This window comes from Borostomias antarcticus (genome assembly GCF_949987555.1).
Source record: "Borostomias antarcticus genome assembly, chromosome: 6".
Lineage (NCBI taxonomy): Eukaryota > Metazoa > Chordata > Actinopteri > Stomiiformes > Stomiidae > Borostomias > Borostomias antarcticus.
In genome coordinates this window covers 8,487,004-8,504,715 of record NC_140239.1, presented here as the reverse complement: position 1 = coordinate 8,504,715, position 17,712 = coordinate 8,487,004, and the positions used below count along the sequence as shown (strand labels likewise).

General features: G+C 51.4%; 2 protein-coding genes across 4 annotated transcripts in view; one reads left to right on the top strand and one right to left on the bottom strand.

Moving 5' to 3' along the window:
* pi4kab (phosphatidylinositol 4-kinase, catalytic, alpha b) overlaps positions 1 to 17,712 on the top strand; it is a 57,523-nt gene that overhangs the window by 9,306 nt on the left and 30,505 nt on the right. For all 3 annotated transcript variants that reach the window (XM_084439553.1, XM_084439552.1, XM_084439554.1), the window contains exons 9-18: positions 789 to 885; positions 1,616 to 1,807; positions 2,345 to 2,445; positions 3,208 to 3,337; positions 6,118 to 6,247; positions 6,846 to 6,941; positions 8,270 to 8,453; positions 8,881 to 8,984; positions 9,550 to 9,718; positions 9,944 to 9,994. In XM_084439553.1, coding sequence (XP_084295679.1) covers positions 789 to 885; positions 1,616 to 1,807; positions 2,345 to 2,445; positions 3,208 to 3,337; positions 6,118 to 6,247; positions 6,846 to 6,941; positions 8,270 to 8,453; positions 8,881 to 8,984; positions 9,550 to 9,718; positions 9,944 to 9,994 — 1,254 coding nt within the window. The remainder of the gene's footprint in view (positions 1 to 788; positions 886 to 1,615; positions 1,808 to 2,344; positions 2,446 to 3,207; positions 3,338 to 6,117; positions 6,248 to 6,845; positions 6,942 to 8,269; positions 8,454 to 8,880; positions 8,985 to 9,549; positions 9,719 to 9,943; positions 9,995 to 17,712) is intronic.
* Positions 11,851 to 17,712, bottom strand: part of serpind1 (serpin peptidase inhibitor, clade D (heparin cofactor), member 1) — a 6,392-nt gene continuing 530 nt past the window's right edge. The window contains exons 2-7 of the mRNA XM_084439555.1: positions 17,545 to 17,712; positions 15,665 to 16,308; positions 15,214 to 15,362; positions 14,355 to 14,479; positions 13,082 to 13,226; positions 11,851 to 12,915 (exon numbers count right to left, since the gene is read on the bottom strand). The exon at positions 17,545 to 17,712 is cut by the window's right edge and continues 84 nt beyond it. Coding sequence (XP_084295681.1) covers positions 12,724 to 12,915; positions 13,082 to 13,226; positions 14,355 to 14,479; positions 15,214 to 15,362; positions 15,665 to 16,308; positions 17,545 to 17,712 — 1,423 coding nt within the window. The 3' untranslated portion in view covers positions 11,851 to 12,723. The remainder of the gene's footprint in view (positions 12,916 to 13,081; positions 13,227 to 14,354; positions 14,480 to 15,213; positions 15,363 to 15,664; positions 16,309 to 17,544) is intronic.

Below are 17,712 nucleotides of genomic sequence, written 5' to 3'. Positions count from 1 at the left end.
CCAAAAAATACTCTTGCAAAATTTTAATGTAAATGTCAGACAGATCCCCGCCACTGACCTTGGCAACCGGCAGGGATGTGGTCTCACACACTGAGAGCTCTACGGTTCGGCTTCATACTTCTATACTTGGCAGCGCCTGGAGCATCAGGAAATGTCTTTTATATGAATGATATAATGAACTCTGATCTGCAGGCATAGCGGGAACCGGCTCCCAGCGAGACGCGGCGTAAATAGATTAATAGAATTTACAGATTTTTCCAAACTTTTTCTTCCGGCAAATCGGACGGAAATGGTTTCCGTAAGGACGCGTCGTCGACGTCTGTCAGTCCATGGATGGTTTCCACAGAGAATGAATTGAAATGTACAGATACTGAGCACCAGATACTGAGCACCAGATACTGAACACCAGGTACTGAGCACCAGATACTAAGCACCAGGTACTGAACACCAGATACTGAACACCAGGTACTGAACACCAGGTACTGAGCACCAGATACTGAGCACCAGATACTGAACACCAGATACTGAGCACCAGATACTGAAGACCAGATACTGAGCACCAGATACTGAACACCAGATACTTAGCACCAGATACTGAACACCAGGTACTGAGCACCAGATACTGAAGACCAGGTACTGAGCACCAGGTACTGAGCACCAGATACTGAAGACCAGGTACTGAGCACCAGATACTGAGCACCAGATACTGAACACAAAGTACTGAGCACCACATACTAGTTGATGGTCTTAGTGCTGACTGAAGGGATGGCGTGTGTTTCTGCCGGCAGGTCAACCCCGGGATCAGCTTGTACTACAAGACGTTCAGCAACCCCCTGTACGTGTGCATGTTTAAGATGCTCAGGGACACGCTGTACAATGTCAAAGGTGAGACGGAGGACTGGACAGCTGCCAGCCGTGGACGACGTCCTCCTTCATCTGCCTCTCTCTCCGTCTCTGCCCTCTGTCCCCCTCTTTCCGCTCTCTCCTCCTCCCGTCTATCTCTCCTTCTCTCTCCTCTCTCCTCCCCTCCTCTCTCTCTCTCTCTCTCCTCCCCTCCTCTCTCTCCCGTCTCCTCCCTTCCTCTCCTCTCTCCTCCCCGCCTCTCCTCCCCTCCTCTCTCTCTCTCTCCTCCCTTCTTCTCTCTCTCCTCCCCTCCTCTCTCTCCCCTCTCCTCCCTTCCTCTCCTCTCTCTTTCTCTCTCCTCCCTTCCTCTCCTCTCTCTTTCTCGCTCCTTCCTTCCTCTCCTCTCTCTCCTCCCTTCCTCTCTCTCCCCTCTCCTCCCTTCCTCTCTCTCTCCTCCCTTCCTCTCTCTCCTCTCTCCTCCCTTCCTCTCTCACCTCTCTCCTCCCTTCCTCTCCTCTCTCTCCTCTCCTCTCTTTCTCTTCCCTTCCTCTCCTCTCATACTCTCCTCTCTCTCTCCTCCCTTCCTTTCCTCTCCTCTCTCTCTCTCTCTCCCCTTGTCTCTCTCAAAGGTTCATGTCTTTGTGTTGGAGCCAATGTGAAATGTTTACTATTATATAATAACAACTATCCATCTATCTCTCTCTCTCATATTCTACTTTTTCCTCCTCTCTCCACCCACCTCTCTCTATCTCTCTCTCTCTCTCTCTCTCAGCCCTGCAGCCTGGCTTTGTGCGGGAGGTCCATGACTTTGTTCTGGAGCAGTTCAGCAGCAGCCAATCAGAGCTGCAGCGCGTCCTCCACGACGCCACCGGCCCGCCCGGAGAGCCCAGCCCACTCAAGCTCCGTTGCCAAGCCAACGCCGCCTGTGTTGACCTGATGGTGTGGGCTGTCAAGGATGAGCAAGGTGATCAGTGACAGCAGGACGTCGAGCACGGGGAGTGATGTATTATGAATTATGTATTGCGTGAATATTTGATATGGCCTCCATGGCATCGTCTGGAACTGACGCTTCTTCAATAGAGATTAAACCTTTTGTTTAGACTAGGACCAGGTTTAATCTAGGAACCGCCTTAATCTAGGACCAGGTTGAATCTAGAACCAGGCTTAATCCAGGATCAGGTTTAATCCAGAACTAGGCTTAATCCAGAACTAGGCTTAATCTAGGACCAGTCTTAATCTAAAACCAGGCTTAATCCAGGATCAGGTTTAATCCAGGACTAGACTTAATCTAGGACTAGTCTTAATCTAGGACCAGATTTAAACTGTTTTGATTGGAAAATGGCACTTCATTAGTAGACAAAAGAGGACTGTTGTATTTACTCAACAGTTACACTCACCCCTCCCTTCTTCCCTCTCCTCCCCTGTCCTCCCCTCTCCTTCCCTCTCCTCTCTTCTCCCCTTCTCCCCTCTCCTCTCCTCCTCTCCTTTCCTGGTTGTGTAGGAGCTGAGAACTTGTGCACCAAGCTGTCTGAGAAGCTGCAGTCCAAGACCTCCAGTAAGGTCATCATCGCCCACATGCCTCTGCTCATCTGCTGTCTGCAGGTACAACACCCCCCCCCACACTGGGTACCACATCCCCCCACACTGGGTACCACACCCCCCCCCACACTGGGTACCACATCCCCCCCCACACTGGGTACCACATCCCCCCACACTGGGTACCACATCCCCCCACACTGGGTACCACATCCCCCCACACTGGGTACCACATCCCCCCACACTGGGACCACATCCCCCCACACTGGGTACCACATCCCCCCACACTGGGTACCACACCCCCCCCACACTGGGTACCACATCCCCCCACACTGGGTACCACACCCCCCCCACACTGGGTACCACATCCCCCCACACTGGGTACCACACCCCCCCCACACTGGGACCACATCCCCCCACACTGGGTACCACACCCCCCCCCACACTGGGTACCACACCCCCCCCCACACTGGGTACCACATCCCCCCACACTGGGTACCACACCTCCCCCCACACTGGGTACCACATCCCCCTACACTGGGTACCACATCCCCCCACACTGGGTACCACACCCCCCCCACACTGGGTACCACATCCCCCCACACTGGGTACCACACCTCCCCCCACACTGGGACCACATCCCCCCCCCCCCCACACTGGGTACCACATCCCCCCACACTGGGACCACATCCCCCCCACACTGGGTACCACCCCCCCCCCCCACACTGGGTACCACATCCCCCCACACTGGTACATAGGCCAGTCTCATCCTACCTGCTTGTCTTAACTGTGTGTGTGTGTGTGTGTGTGTGTGTGTGTGTGTGTCAGGGTCTGGGCCGTCTGTGTGAGAGGTTCCCTGTGGTCGCCCATTCGGCCACCACCTCCCTGCGGGACTTCCTGGTGGTCCCCTCCCCCGTCCTCATCAAACTCTACAAGTACCACAGCCAGCACAGCACAGGTAACTATGACGACCACGGCCAGCACAGCACAGGTAACTATGACAACCACGGCCAGCACAGCACAGGTAACTATGACTATGCCTAGCTGACCGCTTAAACATAAACATAGGAGTTGTAGGTGTGTGACCCAGCCTAGAGCAGACCCCTTAGTATCCCAGCCTAGAGCAGACCCCTTAGTATCCCATCCTAGAGCAGACCCCTTAGTATCCCAGTCTAGAGCAGACCCCTTAGTATCCCATCCTAGAGCAGACCCCTTAGTATCCCATCCTAGAGCAGACCCCTTAGTATCCCAGTCTAGAGCAGACCCCTTAGTATCCCAGCCTAGAGCAGACCCCTTAGTATCCCAGTCTAGAGCAGACCCCTTAGTAGGGCTGCTCGATTATGGCAAAAATCATAATCACGATTATTTTGATTGAGATTGAGATCACGATTATTAAACACGATTATTCATTGAATTTTTTTTTTTAATCAAAAGTTTTAACATTTTCTTAACAAATCAAATTATTGACTTTGATAACAATTAATTTATTAAATGTTGACAGTGGCTTTTCTTTTTAACAATGTTCTTTGGGAGACAAATAGTGAACCTTGACCTTGAAAATAAATTAATAAAAGTGCCAAAACTGATAAATAAAGAAGCTTCAAAGCACCGCCACCACCACAGAAGAAGACTACCTCGGAAAAATAATTTCACTAGGACAGAACGTGTCTAAATAAGTTATTTAATGGTAGCGCCGAGGCTTCAAAACCCAGCATTTGGTAAAATAGACCCTTTTGCTTAGGTAAGTGACGTTTCATGTTTATCTGACACTTGTAAATATGAGCGCCTCTCCTTAATAGGCCGACACCGATTTATTTTGACGGCAAAGTGAATGGACCGGCAACTGTTGTCTGGCATGAGCGAGCGGAATGCACTGAGAAGGGCTACTTTGAGGGGCAGCTACGACTGTGTAGCAAATTTTACACACCGTGTCAACTTGGTCCAAATCTGTCTCCGCGAACCCATAGTGTTTCCACACCACTGACGTTGTTTTAGCTCTCTTGTCCACCTCTCTTTCTGCTGCCATAATCTTCTTCTTGTCGTGTTTTGTTCGAGAGGAGCATGCGTGCGCCTCGATTGACAACTCGTCTCGCTTTGAAGTGTTTGTTTTGGGGCTTTGGGGGGTGGGGGAGGGGCCAAGCACAGTATAGCTCTGCAGTGTAGGGTGCGCTTGATTTGTGCAAAATCGTTTTATGGCGATTATTTAGTTTTAATGATCGTTGACAGCCCAAATCGTAATCTAGATTAAAATCCGATTAATCGAGCAGCCCTACCCCTTAGTACCCCATCCTAGAGCAGACCCCTTAGTACCCCATCCTAGAGCAGACCCCTTAGTACCCCATCCTAGAGCAGACCCCTTAGTACCCCATCCTAGAGCAGACCCCTTAGTATCCCAGCCTAGAGCAGACCCCTTAGTACCCCATCCTAGAGCAGACCCCTTAGTATCCCAGCCTAGAGCAGACCCCTTAGTACCCCATCCTAGAACAGAACCCTTAGTACCCTATCCTAGAGCAGACCCCTTAGTATCCCAGTCTAGAGCAGGAGAACCCTTAGTATCCCATCCTAGAGCAGAACCCTTAGTATCCCATCCTAGAGCAGACCCCTTAGTATCCCAGTCTAGAGCAGGAGAACCCTTAGTATCCCAGTCTAGAGCAGACCCCTTAGTATCCCAGTCTAGAGCAGAACCCTTAGTATCCCAGTCTAGAGCAGAACCCTTAGTATCCCAGCCTAGAGCAGGAGAACCCTTAGTATCCCAGCCTAGAGCAGGAGAACCCTTAGTATCCCAGTCTAGAGCAGGAGAACCCTTAGTATCCCAGTCTAGAGCAGGAGACCCCTTAGTATCCCAGTCTAGAGCAGGAGACCCCTTAGTATCCCAGCCTAGGGCAGAACCCTTAGTATCCCAGCCTAGAGCAGAACCCTTAGTATCCCAGCCTAGGGCAGAACCCTTAGTATCCCAGTCTAGAGCAGAACCCTTAGTATCCCATCCTAGAGCAGAACCCTTAGTATCCCAGCCTAGAGCAGAACCCTTAGTATCCCAGCCTAGAGCAGGAGAACCCTTAGTATCCCAGCCTAGAGCAGGAGAACCCTTAGTATCCCAGCCTAGAGCAAAACCTTTAGTATCCCAGCCTAGAGCAGGAGAACCCTTAGTATCCCAGCTTAGAACAGAACCCTTAGTATCCCAGCCTAGAGCAAAACCTTTAGTATCCCAGCCTAGAGCAGGAGAACCCTTAGTATCCCAGCTTAGAACAGAACCCTTAGTATCCCAGCCTAGAGCAGGAGAACCCTTAGTATCCCAGCCTAGAGCAGAACCCTTAGTATCCCAGCCTAGAGCAAAACCTTTAGTATCCCAGCCTAGAGCACTAGACCCCTTAGTATCCCAGGTTAGAACAGAACCCTTAGTATCCCAGAATGGAGCAGAACCCTTAGTATCCCAGCATACTGTAGCACAGTAGAACCCTTAGTATTCCAGCATAGAGAGATGACGATACAGGCCACCGACCAATCACATCTGCTATTGATCTGCTCTGGCTATTAATTGGCTCAGCGGAAACCCATGAACAGCTCAGGAGGCGATCTGAGTCATTGATCAGGCCTGCTCTCCCCCGCGGCGCCGCCCACACCAGTTACCATAGCGACTGGTCTGGTCTGCTGTGATGTCATGTGACATTATATAATAACTCTCCCTCTCCCTCCTTCTCTCTCCCTATCCCTCCTCCTCTCTCTCCCTCCCCTCCACAGGGACGGGAGAGATCAGGATTAACGTGACCAATGAGCACTCTCAGTCCACTTTCAACATCCTGTCTAACAGGAAGGAGCAGCCCTCCATGTACGAGCAGCTCCGAGACATCTCCATAGACAACATCTGCAGGTAAGAGATAACCCCGCCTCCTCCATGCCCCACCCGCTACCCGGGGTCAAAAAGAACCCTCCCTCCTCCATACCCCACCCCCACCCGCTACCCTGGGTCAGAGATAACCCCGCCTCCTCCATACCCCACCCCCACCCCACCCGCTACCCTGGGTCAGAGATAACCCCGCCTCCTCCATACCCCACCCCCACCCGCTACCCTGGGTCAGAGATAACCCCGCCTCCTCCATACCCCACCCCCACCCGCTACCCTGGGTCAGAGATAACCCCGCCTCCTCCATACCCCACCCCCACCCGCTACCCTGGGTCAGAGATAACCCCGCCTCCTCCATACCCCACCCCCACCCCACCCGCTACCCTGGGTCAGAGATAACCCCGCCTCCTCCATACCCCACCCCCACCCCACCCGCTACCCTGGGTCAGAGATAACCCCGCCTCCTCCATACCCCACCCCCACCCCACCCGCTACCCTGGGTCAGTGATACCCCACCCCCACCTGCTACCCGGGGTCAGATAGAACCCTGCCTCCTCCATACCCCACCCCACCCGCTACCCTGGGTCATTGTGTTGGAAGTAAACCTTGTTTCTTGCCCCCCCAGGTGTCTGAAGGCTGGTCTGACCATGGACCCGGTCATAGTGGAGGCCTTCCTGGCCAGCCTGTCCAACCGCCTCTACATCTCACAGGAGAGCGACAAGTAAGCACAGCTCCGTTAAGACTCACATCAGCAACCAACAGCACTTCCTAGATCAGGTCTGACAAATCGCGTGTCCGTGATTGGGATTGACATCTCCTCTGACCAATCACATAATCTGTGATCCTGAGTGACATCTGCCCTGACCAACCACATGCCCATGATGTTGAGTGACATCTGCCCTGACCAACCACATGTCCACGATGTTGAGTGTAAGGATGCACTGATATGAAAATGTTGGCCAATACCGATAACAGATATTAACATTGCTGTCATGGCCAATAACCAATATGTACCGATCTGTATGAAAACTATTTGTATACTCTACTGGTAGTCATGTCTCTCATAGGACGTATATGTCCTATCAAACATTTTTCAGGAGCTTGCTCGTCTCGTTGAGAGGGGTCAGGGAAGAATTTTTACAGCTCACTTTTCTGGCCCCCGGGTGAAACCGATAGCCTGGCCGGAGGCATTATGGTTTCGGGTTGTCCGTCCGTCCGTCCGATGTTTGTTAATGCAATATCTCGGGAACGCATTGACGGAATTTCTTCCCCTTTGGTACAAATGTTCACTCAAGGATGAACTGCTTAGATTGTGGGGGACAAAGGTCAAAGTTCAAGGTCACTGTGACCTCACAAAATGTGTTTTTGGCCTGATGAACACAATATCTCAAGAACGGCTTGACAGAATTTGTACATATTTGGCCAAATGTCCAGTTGGACTTAATTCGATTAATTGGATTCGATTTTGGTATTGAAATGTCAAAGGTCAAGGTCACCGTGACATCACAAAAGGCACTTTTGAACGCTAACGTTAGCTAGCTAATGCTAATCCTAATGATAATGCTAATGCTAGTTTTTTCTAGTTTTGCTTGTCTATGGAATATGTAGGGGTGGGACCTATGCCCACCCCCCATTGCTCTCTGTAAAGCACATTGTGTTGCCTCTGTTTATGAAATGCGCTTTACAGATAAAGTTTGATTTGATTTGATTAACAAGTTTCTACGATAATCAAATGTTATACATACTGAAAAACACGTAAACCCGTCTCTATTTCCAAAACATTTGGAAAAACAGATAAATGATGAATCATAGATTTACAGCATAGTTTCCTCTCAGAAACAACTCACAGCAGCTAGACAGAAATAATTATCGGGTTGTTCATATCGGCCCTGCTTTGCACATCAGACCGATACCGATACATGAAAAAACATCTGTTATCGGCCGATTCCAATATGATTGCCGACATTGTGCGTCCCGTGTTGAGTGACATCTTTCCTGACCAACCGCGTGACTTGGCAGTGGTTGACGGCTGCTGTGCCCCTCCCCCAGGGAAGCCCACCTGATCCCGGACCACACGATCCGGGCGCTGGGCCACATCTCGGTGGCCCTGAGGGACACGCCCCGGGTCATGGAGCCCATCCTGCAGATCCTGCAGCAGAAGTTCTGCCAGCCGGTGTCCCAGCTGGACGTCCTCATCATCGACCAGCTGGGCTGCATGGTCATCACTGGGAATGTAGGGCACACACGCCCGCGCACACACACACACACGCCCGCGCACACACACACACGCACGCAGGCACACACACAGGCATGCACACACACACAATCCATCTGTCCCTCTCTCCCACTCTCTGTCTCTCTCTCCCTCTCTCCCTGTCTCTCTCCCTCTCTCACTCTTCCCCCCTCTCTCCCTTTCTCTCTTTCTCCATCCCTCCCTCTCTCCCCCTCTCTCTCTTCTTCCCTCTCTCCCTGTCTCTCTCCCTCTCTCTCTTTTCCTCCCTCTCTCCCTGTCTCTATCTCTCCCTCTCTCCCTCCCTCCCTCTTTCTATCTTTTTCTCTCCCCCTCTCTCTCTCCCTCTCTCCCTCTCACCCTGTCCCTCCCTCCCTCTCCATCTCTCCCTCTCTCACTCTCTCTCTCTCTCTCCATCTCTCCCCCTCAGCTATACATCTACCAGGAGGTGTGGAACCTGTTCCAGCAGATCAGTGTGAAGGCCAGCTCTGTGGTCTACTCCGCTACCAAGGACCACAGAGACCATGGATACAGGTCTGGATACTAACCCCACACACCTACCCTACCCAACGCTACTGTACCCTACCCAACGCTACTCTACCCTACCCTACCCAACGCTACTCTACCCTACCCTACCCAACGCTACCCTACCCAACGCTACCCTACCCCACCCTACCCCACCCTACCCTACCTAACGCTACCGAACGCTACCCTACCCAACGCTACCCTACCCAACGCTACCCTACCCCACCCTACCCCACCCTACCCTACCTAACGCTACCCTACCCCACCCTACCCCACCCTACCCTACCTAACGCTACCCTACCCAACGCTACCCTACCCCACCCTACCCCACCCTACCCTACCTAACGCTACCGAACGCTACCCTACCCAACCCTACCCTACGCCACCCTACCCTACACTACCCCACCCTATCCAAGCCTACCCCACCCTACCCTACCCTATCTTACCCTACCCTACCTACCCTACCCTATATTACCCTACCTATCCTACCCAACCCTATCCCTCGTGTGTGTATCTGTGGTTGAGTTGTGTGCGTGTGTGCGTGTGTGCGTGTGTGTGTGTGTTGCATTCCCAGACACTGCTCCCTTGCTGTGATCAATGCCCTGGCCAATATCGCGGCCAACCTGCAGGGGGAGCCGCTGGTGGACGAGCTGATGGTGAACCTGCTGGAGCTGTTTGTTCAGCTGGGCCTGGAGGGCAAGAGGGCCAGCGAGAGGGCCTCCGACAAGGGCCCCGCTCTGAAGGTACACACACACACACACACACACACACACACACATATATACATACACATACATGCACAGACACACATACGCGCATGCACGCACGCTGGCACACACACCTGCACATACACGCTCACACACACACACATACATACACACACACACACACACACACACACACATACACACACACACACACATGGATTGTGGAGGTGGTTTTGATAATTGTTCCTCATTCTTGTCCAGGCATCCAGCAGTGCAGGTAACCTGGGCGTCCTGATTCCTGTGATCGCTGTGGTAAGTAACTGTGTGTGAGTGTGTGCGTGTGCGAGAGTTTGTGTGTATCTAATGTCTCATACAAAACCAGACACTTGGGGGAACCTGAGGTGCACTTGGTTAGTGTTTAACTCTACAGACAAATATTTACTCTGCTTGCAAAAGAAGACGTGTCACCGGGTTGCTGCTGGCGCGTTGGACCCTGTGACTGAGACTTGTTTAGTTTTCCCCCGACTGGCGACAGCTGAAGGGGACCTATTATGAAAAACTCACTTTTTCTGTGCTTGTGCACATACATTTGGGTCCCTGATGGGCCTACTAACACACACATTTTAAAGTAAAACAAGCCAGTTATAAGGGCAGTGGGCAGCCACATTCTGAAAATGTGATTCAGCAAGCCGTTCCGATTTTCCTGGGTTAGTGACATCACAAGCCCCCCATCTGAAAAAAAAAAGTAGAAAAAAGTGAATTGAAAAAAAAAATAGAAAAGGTTAACTAGCCAATCAGAAACGTCCAACAGCATTTGCATTGTTTGAACGTCGGGGCGGGGAACAGCAGCTCATTTGCATGAAAGATACGCACACATGAAATGGCGTCCAGAGCGGGACTGAAACAGAGGGGTATAGAGGCATGCTAGAATGCTTAATCTGAGTGATATTTTCAACAACAATTCTTTTTAGAGGACCCCAGAGACCTATATTAACTTGTTGAAAAAAGCTTAATAGCCAGTGTCACGTCGTCAGTGAGTGAGTGAGCCAGTCCCCCGTAGTACCAGAATACACCACAATAGGGGCGCCTTTTTAATGCATGTTTCCATTGACAAGTACATTTCGATTTTTACATCAAAAGCTATGCTTGGTGTCTCAGTATAGTCTCAGACAAGTTTAAATCATGTACTTTCTACATCCACAGAGAGCAGAGCTTGAAGTTTTTAGTAGCTCTAGATATGTCTATTTCAACATTGTCTTCCCATAGTACCAGAATCCACCAGAATTCCATTCATTTTTCCATTGTCAAGTACATCTTGATTTTTACATCAAAAACTATGCTTAGTGTCTCAGTCTCAGACAAGTTTACTCAGGAAATAATGTACTTTCTACATTCACAGAGAGCAGAGCTTGAGGTGTTTAGTAGCCCTAGATATGTCTGTATTTCAACATTAATTCAATTGGACCGAAGACCATATAGATACATGGAATTGTTTGGCCACTAGATGGAGGCATTGAGTAGAGGGAATGGAGGGGGGGTGGAGATCCCAGAGCCAGTGGGAGGCAGGGGGCTTGTTACCACAAGGGAACATGCATAATGGGTGGGGGACATCATGTTTACATGTACACTTGCTTATGATACCCCTGGCAGAAGCACCGTCATACCTCTCACTTTGTAAAAAGCCCCTTTAATATTTGTCATAAAATACAAAAATCTCATTTTTTAGCTGAATTCCTAGAAGTGACATTGGCCGGGTTTCCCGAACGAGTTAAGAAGCACTTAACTCCAAAGTACTTCTTAACTCCCATACAAAGAGTTGCTTAAGAAGGGTTCCTTAAGAAGTTTCTTTATCGGGAAACGCGGCCATTATAGTGCCATCGCCAAATTCTGCATCTCTTTCACAGCATCTAGATTTTCTACTGTCTCAACTTTGTATTGATGTCACAGCGATGAGAAGGTCCAACGGCTGACCTTCTTGTAGAATGAGATGGAACATTAACAGACAGCAAATAACAACAGCCCTCGGACTCTCTCTCTCTCTCTCTCTCTCTCTCTCTCTGTCTCTCTCTGTCTGTCTTTCTCTGTATTTCTCTGTCTTCTCTTTCTTCTCTCTTTCTTTCCTTCTCTCTTTCTTTTTGTCTTTTTGTTTCTGCTGGTGGTCCTGTCTAGCTGTGTGAGGGGTCTGGTCTAGCTGTGTGAGGGGTCTGGTCTAGCTGTGTGAGGGGTCTAGTCTAGCTGTGTGAGGAGGGGTCTAGTCTAGCTGTGTGAGGGGTCTAGTCTAGCTGTGTGAGGGGTCTAGTCATTCTGTGTGAGGGGTCTAGTCTAGCTGTGTGAGGAGGGGTCTAGTCTAGCTGTGTGAGGAGGGGTCTAGTCTAGCTGTGTGAGGGGTCTGGTCTAGCTGTGTGAGGGGTCTGGTCTAGCTGTGTGAGGGGTCTAGTCTAGCTGTGTGAGGGGTCTGGTCTAGCTGTGTGAGGGGTCTGGTCTAGCTGTGTGAGGAGGGGTCTAGTCTAGCTGTGTGAGGGGTCTGGTCTAGCTGTGTGAGGGGTCTGGTCTCGCTGTGTGAGGGGTCTGGTCTAGCTGTGTGAGGGGTCTGGTCTAGCTGTGTGAGGGGTCTGGTCTAGCTGTGTGAGGGGTCTGGTCTCGCTGTGTGAGGGGTCTGGTCTAGCTGTGTGAGGGGTCTAGTCTAGCTGTGTGAGGGGTCTAGTCTAGCTGTGTGAGGGGTCTGGTCTAGCTGTGTGAGGGGTCTGGTCTCGCTGTGTGAGGGGTCTAGTCTAGCTGTGTGAGGAGGGGTCTAGTCTAGCTGTGTGAGGGGTCTAGTCATTCTGTGTGAGGGGTCTAGTCATTCTGTGTGAGGGGTCTAGTCTAGCTGTGTGAGGGGTCTAGTCTAGCTGTGTGAGGGGTCTAGTCTAGCTGTGTGAGGGGGGGGCTGGTCTAGCTGTGTGAGGGATCTAGCAAGTAAGTAACTACATGCTATTTATATAGCACCTTCTCTAGTGTAGCCGTGTGAGGTGGGGGTCTTGAGGGGGGGGGGGGGGTCTAGTTTAGCTGTGTGAGGGGTCTACCACGCGGCCCATAAACACCAGGCAGTCGGTGCGGTGCTCGTAGATGACGAAGAGGAAGGGGTGGTCCACCACGAAGCGTATCTGCGAGGAGAGGGGCATGAAGCCCACCTGGGTGAGGGCCGCCGCCTCCGTGCCCTCCTCGTTCACCGTGATGGTGCCCTGGTGCTTCAGCTGGGAGGGGGAGGAGGGGGGGGGGGGGTGTTAGGACGCTGCTGGGTAGTAGCAGTCAGGAAGTAGCGAGCCTGAGTGGAGACTGGTGAAGTTGTCTGAAGGACCATGTGATTGGCGGGTTGCTGCTAGTCATTTGTCTTAACAGAGTGGCCAGTGGTAGTTTTACCCGGTTGATGGCGACCTTCTCCGAGGTCATGCCGGTGAAGTCGGCCTTCTCCGTGAACAGGTCGGTCAGGCCCATCTCCTTCAGGTTGTCCATCAGGTCATAGCTCTGCTCCAGCTTGAACCTGGGGAACACCACCTCTCGGGTCCTGGGGAGGGAGGTCGCGAGAGCAGAACCAAACGCACCTTCAGAACCAAAGGCACCTTCAGAACCAAATGTGCCTTCAGAACCATACACTCCTTCAGAACCAGACAAACACCTTCAGACCCTTACTGGACCCCCCCCCCCCTGAAAAACCCCAAAAGTAAAAAAAATTGCAGACTTTTAGATCACTAACATGTATACCATACTGTAAGTCAATGGAGTTTAACATAGTAAAAATTAGCATCGTGGCTAGCAGACATTTTCTGACTGGGAGTGAAAGATGATGAAATTAAAACATTTTCTGTTGCTGTAGCTAGCTACATAAGTAATGTAACCACAGTTTAGTCTGTCTTCTGGTGTTTGTACTGTTTATGGCATAAATTGTAGGCTAACATTAGCTATGGACTAAATGGGCTCCCATTTTTTCCCCATTTAGGCTATGCATTTTCAGCAATGCTTTTGTAATTAAATTTTCTTTTCAGCTGTTCAGCATTCACACACATTTTCTGCAGAAAGTTGTTTTTTCTAGTAATATGTTTTTATTTTTTGTAAATAAATATTGTTAATATTTATTTACCTACGTTATGTGCACTCGTTTCACTTCAGCTCAGTGTAGAGAAATGCACTGATAAACGCATTACTATGACGACTCTGTTGACACCATATACTGTATCCATGACATGCCCGCCCCGCGACAACACTGGTAGTTTCGGGGGGGCCTACCACCCCCCCGAACACACCTTCAGAAACCCCCTGAACACACCTTCAGACCCAAACATACCTTCAGACCCATACACACCATCAGAACCAAACACACCTTCAGAACCAAACACGCCTTCAGAACCATACACACCATCAGAACCAAACACACCTTCAGAACCAAACACACCTTCAGACCCAAACACACCTTCAGACCCAAACACACATTCAGAACCATATACACCTTCAGAACCATACACACCTTCAGACCCAAACACACCTTCAGACCCATACACACCTTCAGACCCAGACACATCAGACATTAACAGACATTACCAGGCTGTCCAGTGTGTGTGTGTGTGTGTGTGTGTGTGTGTGTGTGTGTGTGTGTGTGTGTGTGTGTGTGAATGCAAGCGTGCATGTGCCCACTCACCTGTTGGTCATGTTTTTGAGCCATTTGTTGACCACAGTGGAGGAGATCTCCTGCTCCAGGTTCCTCATGCCAGACATCTTCCTGGGCAGGACGATCAGCATACTGATGTTCCCAGAGTAGGGCAGCTGGGACAGGGACAGGGACAAGGACATGGGTTCACATGGGACAGCACAACCAAGGACAAGGACATGGGTTCACATGGGACAGCACAACCAAGGACAAGGACATGGGTTCACATGGGACAGCACAACCAAGGACATGGGTTCACATGGGACAGTACAACCAAGGACAAGGACATGGGTTCACATGGGACAGTACAACCAAGGACAAGGACATGGGTTCACATGGGACAGCACAACCAAGGACAAGGACATGGGTTCACATGGGACAGTACAACCAAGGACAAGGACATGGGTTCACATGGGACAGCACAACCAAGGACATGGGTTCACATGGGACAGTACAACCAAGGACAAGGACATGGGTTCACATGGGACAGTACAACCAAGGACAAGGACATGGGTTCACATGGTGCAACCAAGAGAATAAGGATATGGATTAAAATGGTACAATTACATGGACCCTTTTAATTACTCCTCAACGATGATGTCACAGCCCGCCATGATGTGAGGCTGTCTGACCCACCTGGAGGACGTCACTCTGATTAAGTTTGACCCACCTGCAGTCATGTGACCACCTAGGGCCAGGTGAGGTTCTGACCCACCTGCAGTCATGTGACCACCTAGGGCCAGGTGAGGTTCTGACCCACCTGCAGTCATGTGACCACCTAGGGCCAGGTGAGGTTCTGACCCACCTGCAGTCATGTGACCACCTAGGGCCTGGTGAGGTTCTGACCCACCTGCAGGATGTCGCACTGCAGCTCGTGGTCGGCGGCGGCCATGTAGTTCCCCTTGTTCTGCATCATCGCCACGCGCACGTTGGTTTTCTCGCTCACACGGAAGTTACGGTAGTGTGTCCCTTCCTTGGGGAACCTCTGCTCCCACGTGCCTGGGGGTTGACAATCAACCAATCAACCAATCAACCAATCAACCAATCAACCAATCAACCAATCAACCAATCAACCAATCAATCTCTTTTTTGTCCCTGGAAGGGAAGTTTGTTATGTGGCCAGTGTTCAAAGGACAGAGAGCTGTCTAGGTCAGCAGGCCAAGGATGAACAACTGGACTGGCTCAGTTTGTGAAGCAGCGTTTAGGTCGAGCCCTTCCGCTCGGCCCCTAGTGAAATGTTGTGAGTGTAGGCGGAGCTACGGCAGGCCGTCACGCCCTCCTCTCCAGGCCCTGCCCCTCACCTTTGAAGTAGAGGTAGTTGAGCAGCATCAGCGTCGTGTCGGGGTCGACGGTCTTCAGCGGCTCTTTGATCAGCCCCTTGGTCATCTTCAGGATACGTCGGTTGGCCTTGGTCAGGAACGCCGGGTCCCGGAAGTCGACCGACTGCGGCTCGGCGAAGTAGTACGCCTTGCTGTTGGCGCGGAAGTCCGCCTCCAACGGCACATCCTTCTTCAGGTAGACGTCGTTGACTGACCGCAGCGTGTAGCCGAATTTCCGGCGAAACAGCCGGTGGGTCAGCTTGCGGAAGAGCTTGTGCACCGTGCCGTTGACGTAGTGGTGGCTAGCGTTGACGAAGTCGGCGAACCCCAGCGCCCGGTAGAGCTGGCTGTGGGTGCCGGGCCCCGCCCCCAACGACATCATCCCCATGGCGATGGAGATGCCGACGGGGGCCAGCAGGATGTTGTCGCTCTGGTTGAAGTCATTGCGGAGGCTCCGGTAGAGGTTGAAGCCGAAGTTGGCGTTGATGGCGTTGATGCGCTGCAGGCGGGAGCGGCCGTGGAAGAGGCGGAGCAGCCGGGCGCGGCGGATCTTGGGGTCGGAGGGCTCGGCGAAGATGTCGATGTCCGGCGCCGGGGTGGCGATCTCGTCCACCTCGTCGCCCTCACTGTGGCGACAGGTTACAGGGGTGTTATAGAATTTACATCCAAACACCTTAAACCTTTGTTCTCTCTCTCCTTTTTTGTAATTCACCACCTCCCCAACCGTTCACATAGCTGTGCTAACCTACAGAATGGCCTCCAGGAGGCCATACACCTAGAAATCTGTCTACACCAGAATAACCATCCTTTGTCCCCTTTGTCTCCAAGAAATTGCCGCCTTTTCTCATGTCACATGTCTGTATTCTCGGCCACGCCTGCCATTTCATACGACGTACAATGGATTAGCCAATTACATCCTGGAAGCACCGTACCTGTGTTTTTGCTTGAATATAAGGCAGAGCAAGACATAGGGACTTCACTTCTAGGATGAACCACTCTTGTTGCGTTGTCCTGAAGTCCTTGCGCTCGTATGTTTCCTCAATAAACCAGACTTAACCTTTTGAGCGAATCTTGGTAAATCCTTTTTGACTAGATCAGTTAAATTCCATTACAGGGGTCAGACGGGGAGACTTACCTCACCTCCCCCTCATTGTGAGGACAGGTACAGGGTTCTACCTCACCTCACCACTGTGGGGACAGGTACAGGGTTCTACCTCACCTCACCACTGTGGGGACAGGTACAGGGTTCTACCTCACCTCACCACTGTGGGGACAGGTACAGGGTTCTACCTCATCTCATCACTGTGGGGACAGGTACAGGGTTCTACCTCATCTCATCACTGTGGGGACAGGTACAGGGTTCTACCTCACCTCACCCCTGTGGGGACAGGTACAGGGTTCTACCTCACCTCACCACTGTGAGGACAGGTACAGGGTTCTACCTCACCACTGTGAGGACAGGTACAGGGTTCTAATTCACCACTGTGAGGACAGATACAGGGTTCTACCTCACCTCACCACTGTAAGGACAGATACAGGGTTCAGACAGTACTGCAGTATAAGTCTCTTGTCACCACCCATTCAGTGAAATGAAAGCTAGGCATGCTAGGAATGTAGTTTTGTCTATTCTTGTCTGTGTGTGTGTGTGTGTGTGTGTGTGTGTGTGTGTGTGTGTGTGTGTGTGTGTGTGTGTGTGTGTGTGTGTGTGTGTGTGTATGTGAGAGAGAGAGAGAGAGAGTTCATGTAAGTGCTTGTGTGTGTGGCGTAGAAGAATGTTTACCTCCCTAGTCCACCTGTGTGTGTGTGTGTGTGTGTGTGTATGTGTGGGAGTAGTGTGTGTGTGTAGGAGTAGTGTGTAGCACCTGTAGTCGTCCCCCTCGGCCATCAGCCTGTCAAAGTCGATGTAGTCGTCGTCCTCGTAGACGGGCAGGTCGTTGGTCACCGTGTTCTCCTTGTGGTAGTCCAGGGGAAGGGGCGGAGCCTGGCCGCGGGGGTCGACGCTGGCGTCGGGCGGGGCGCTGGGGAGGCTG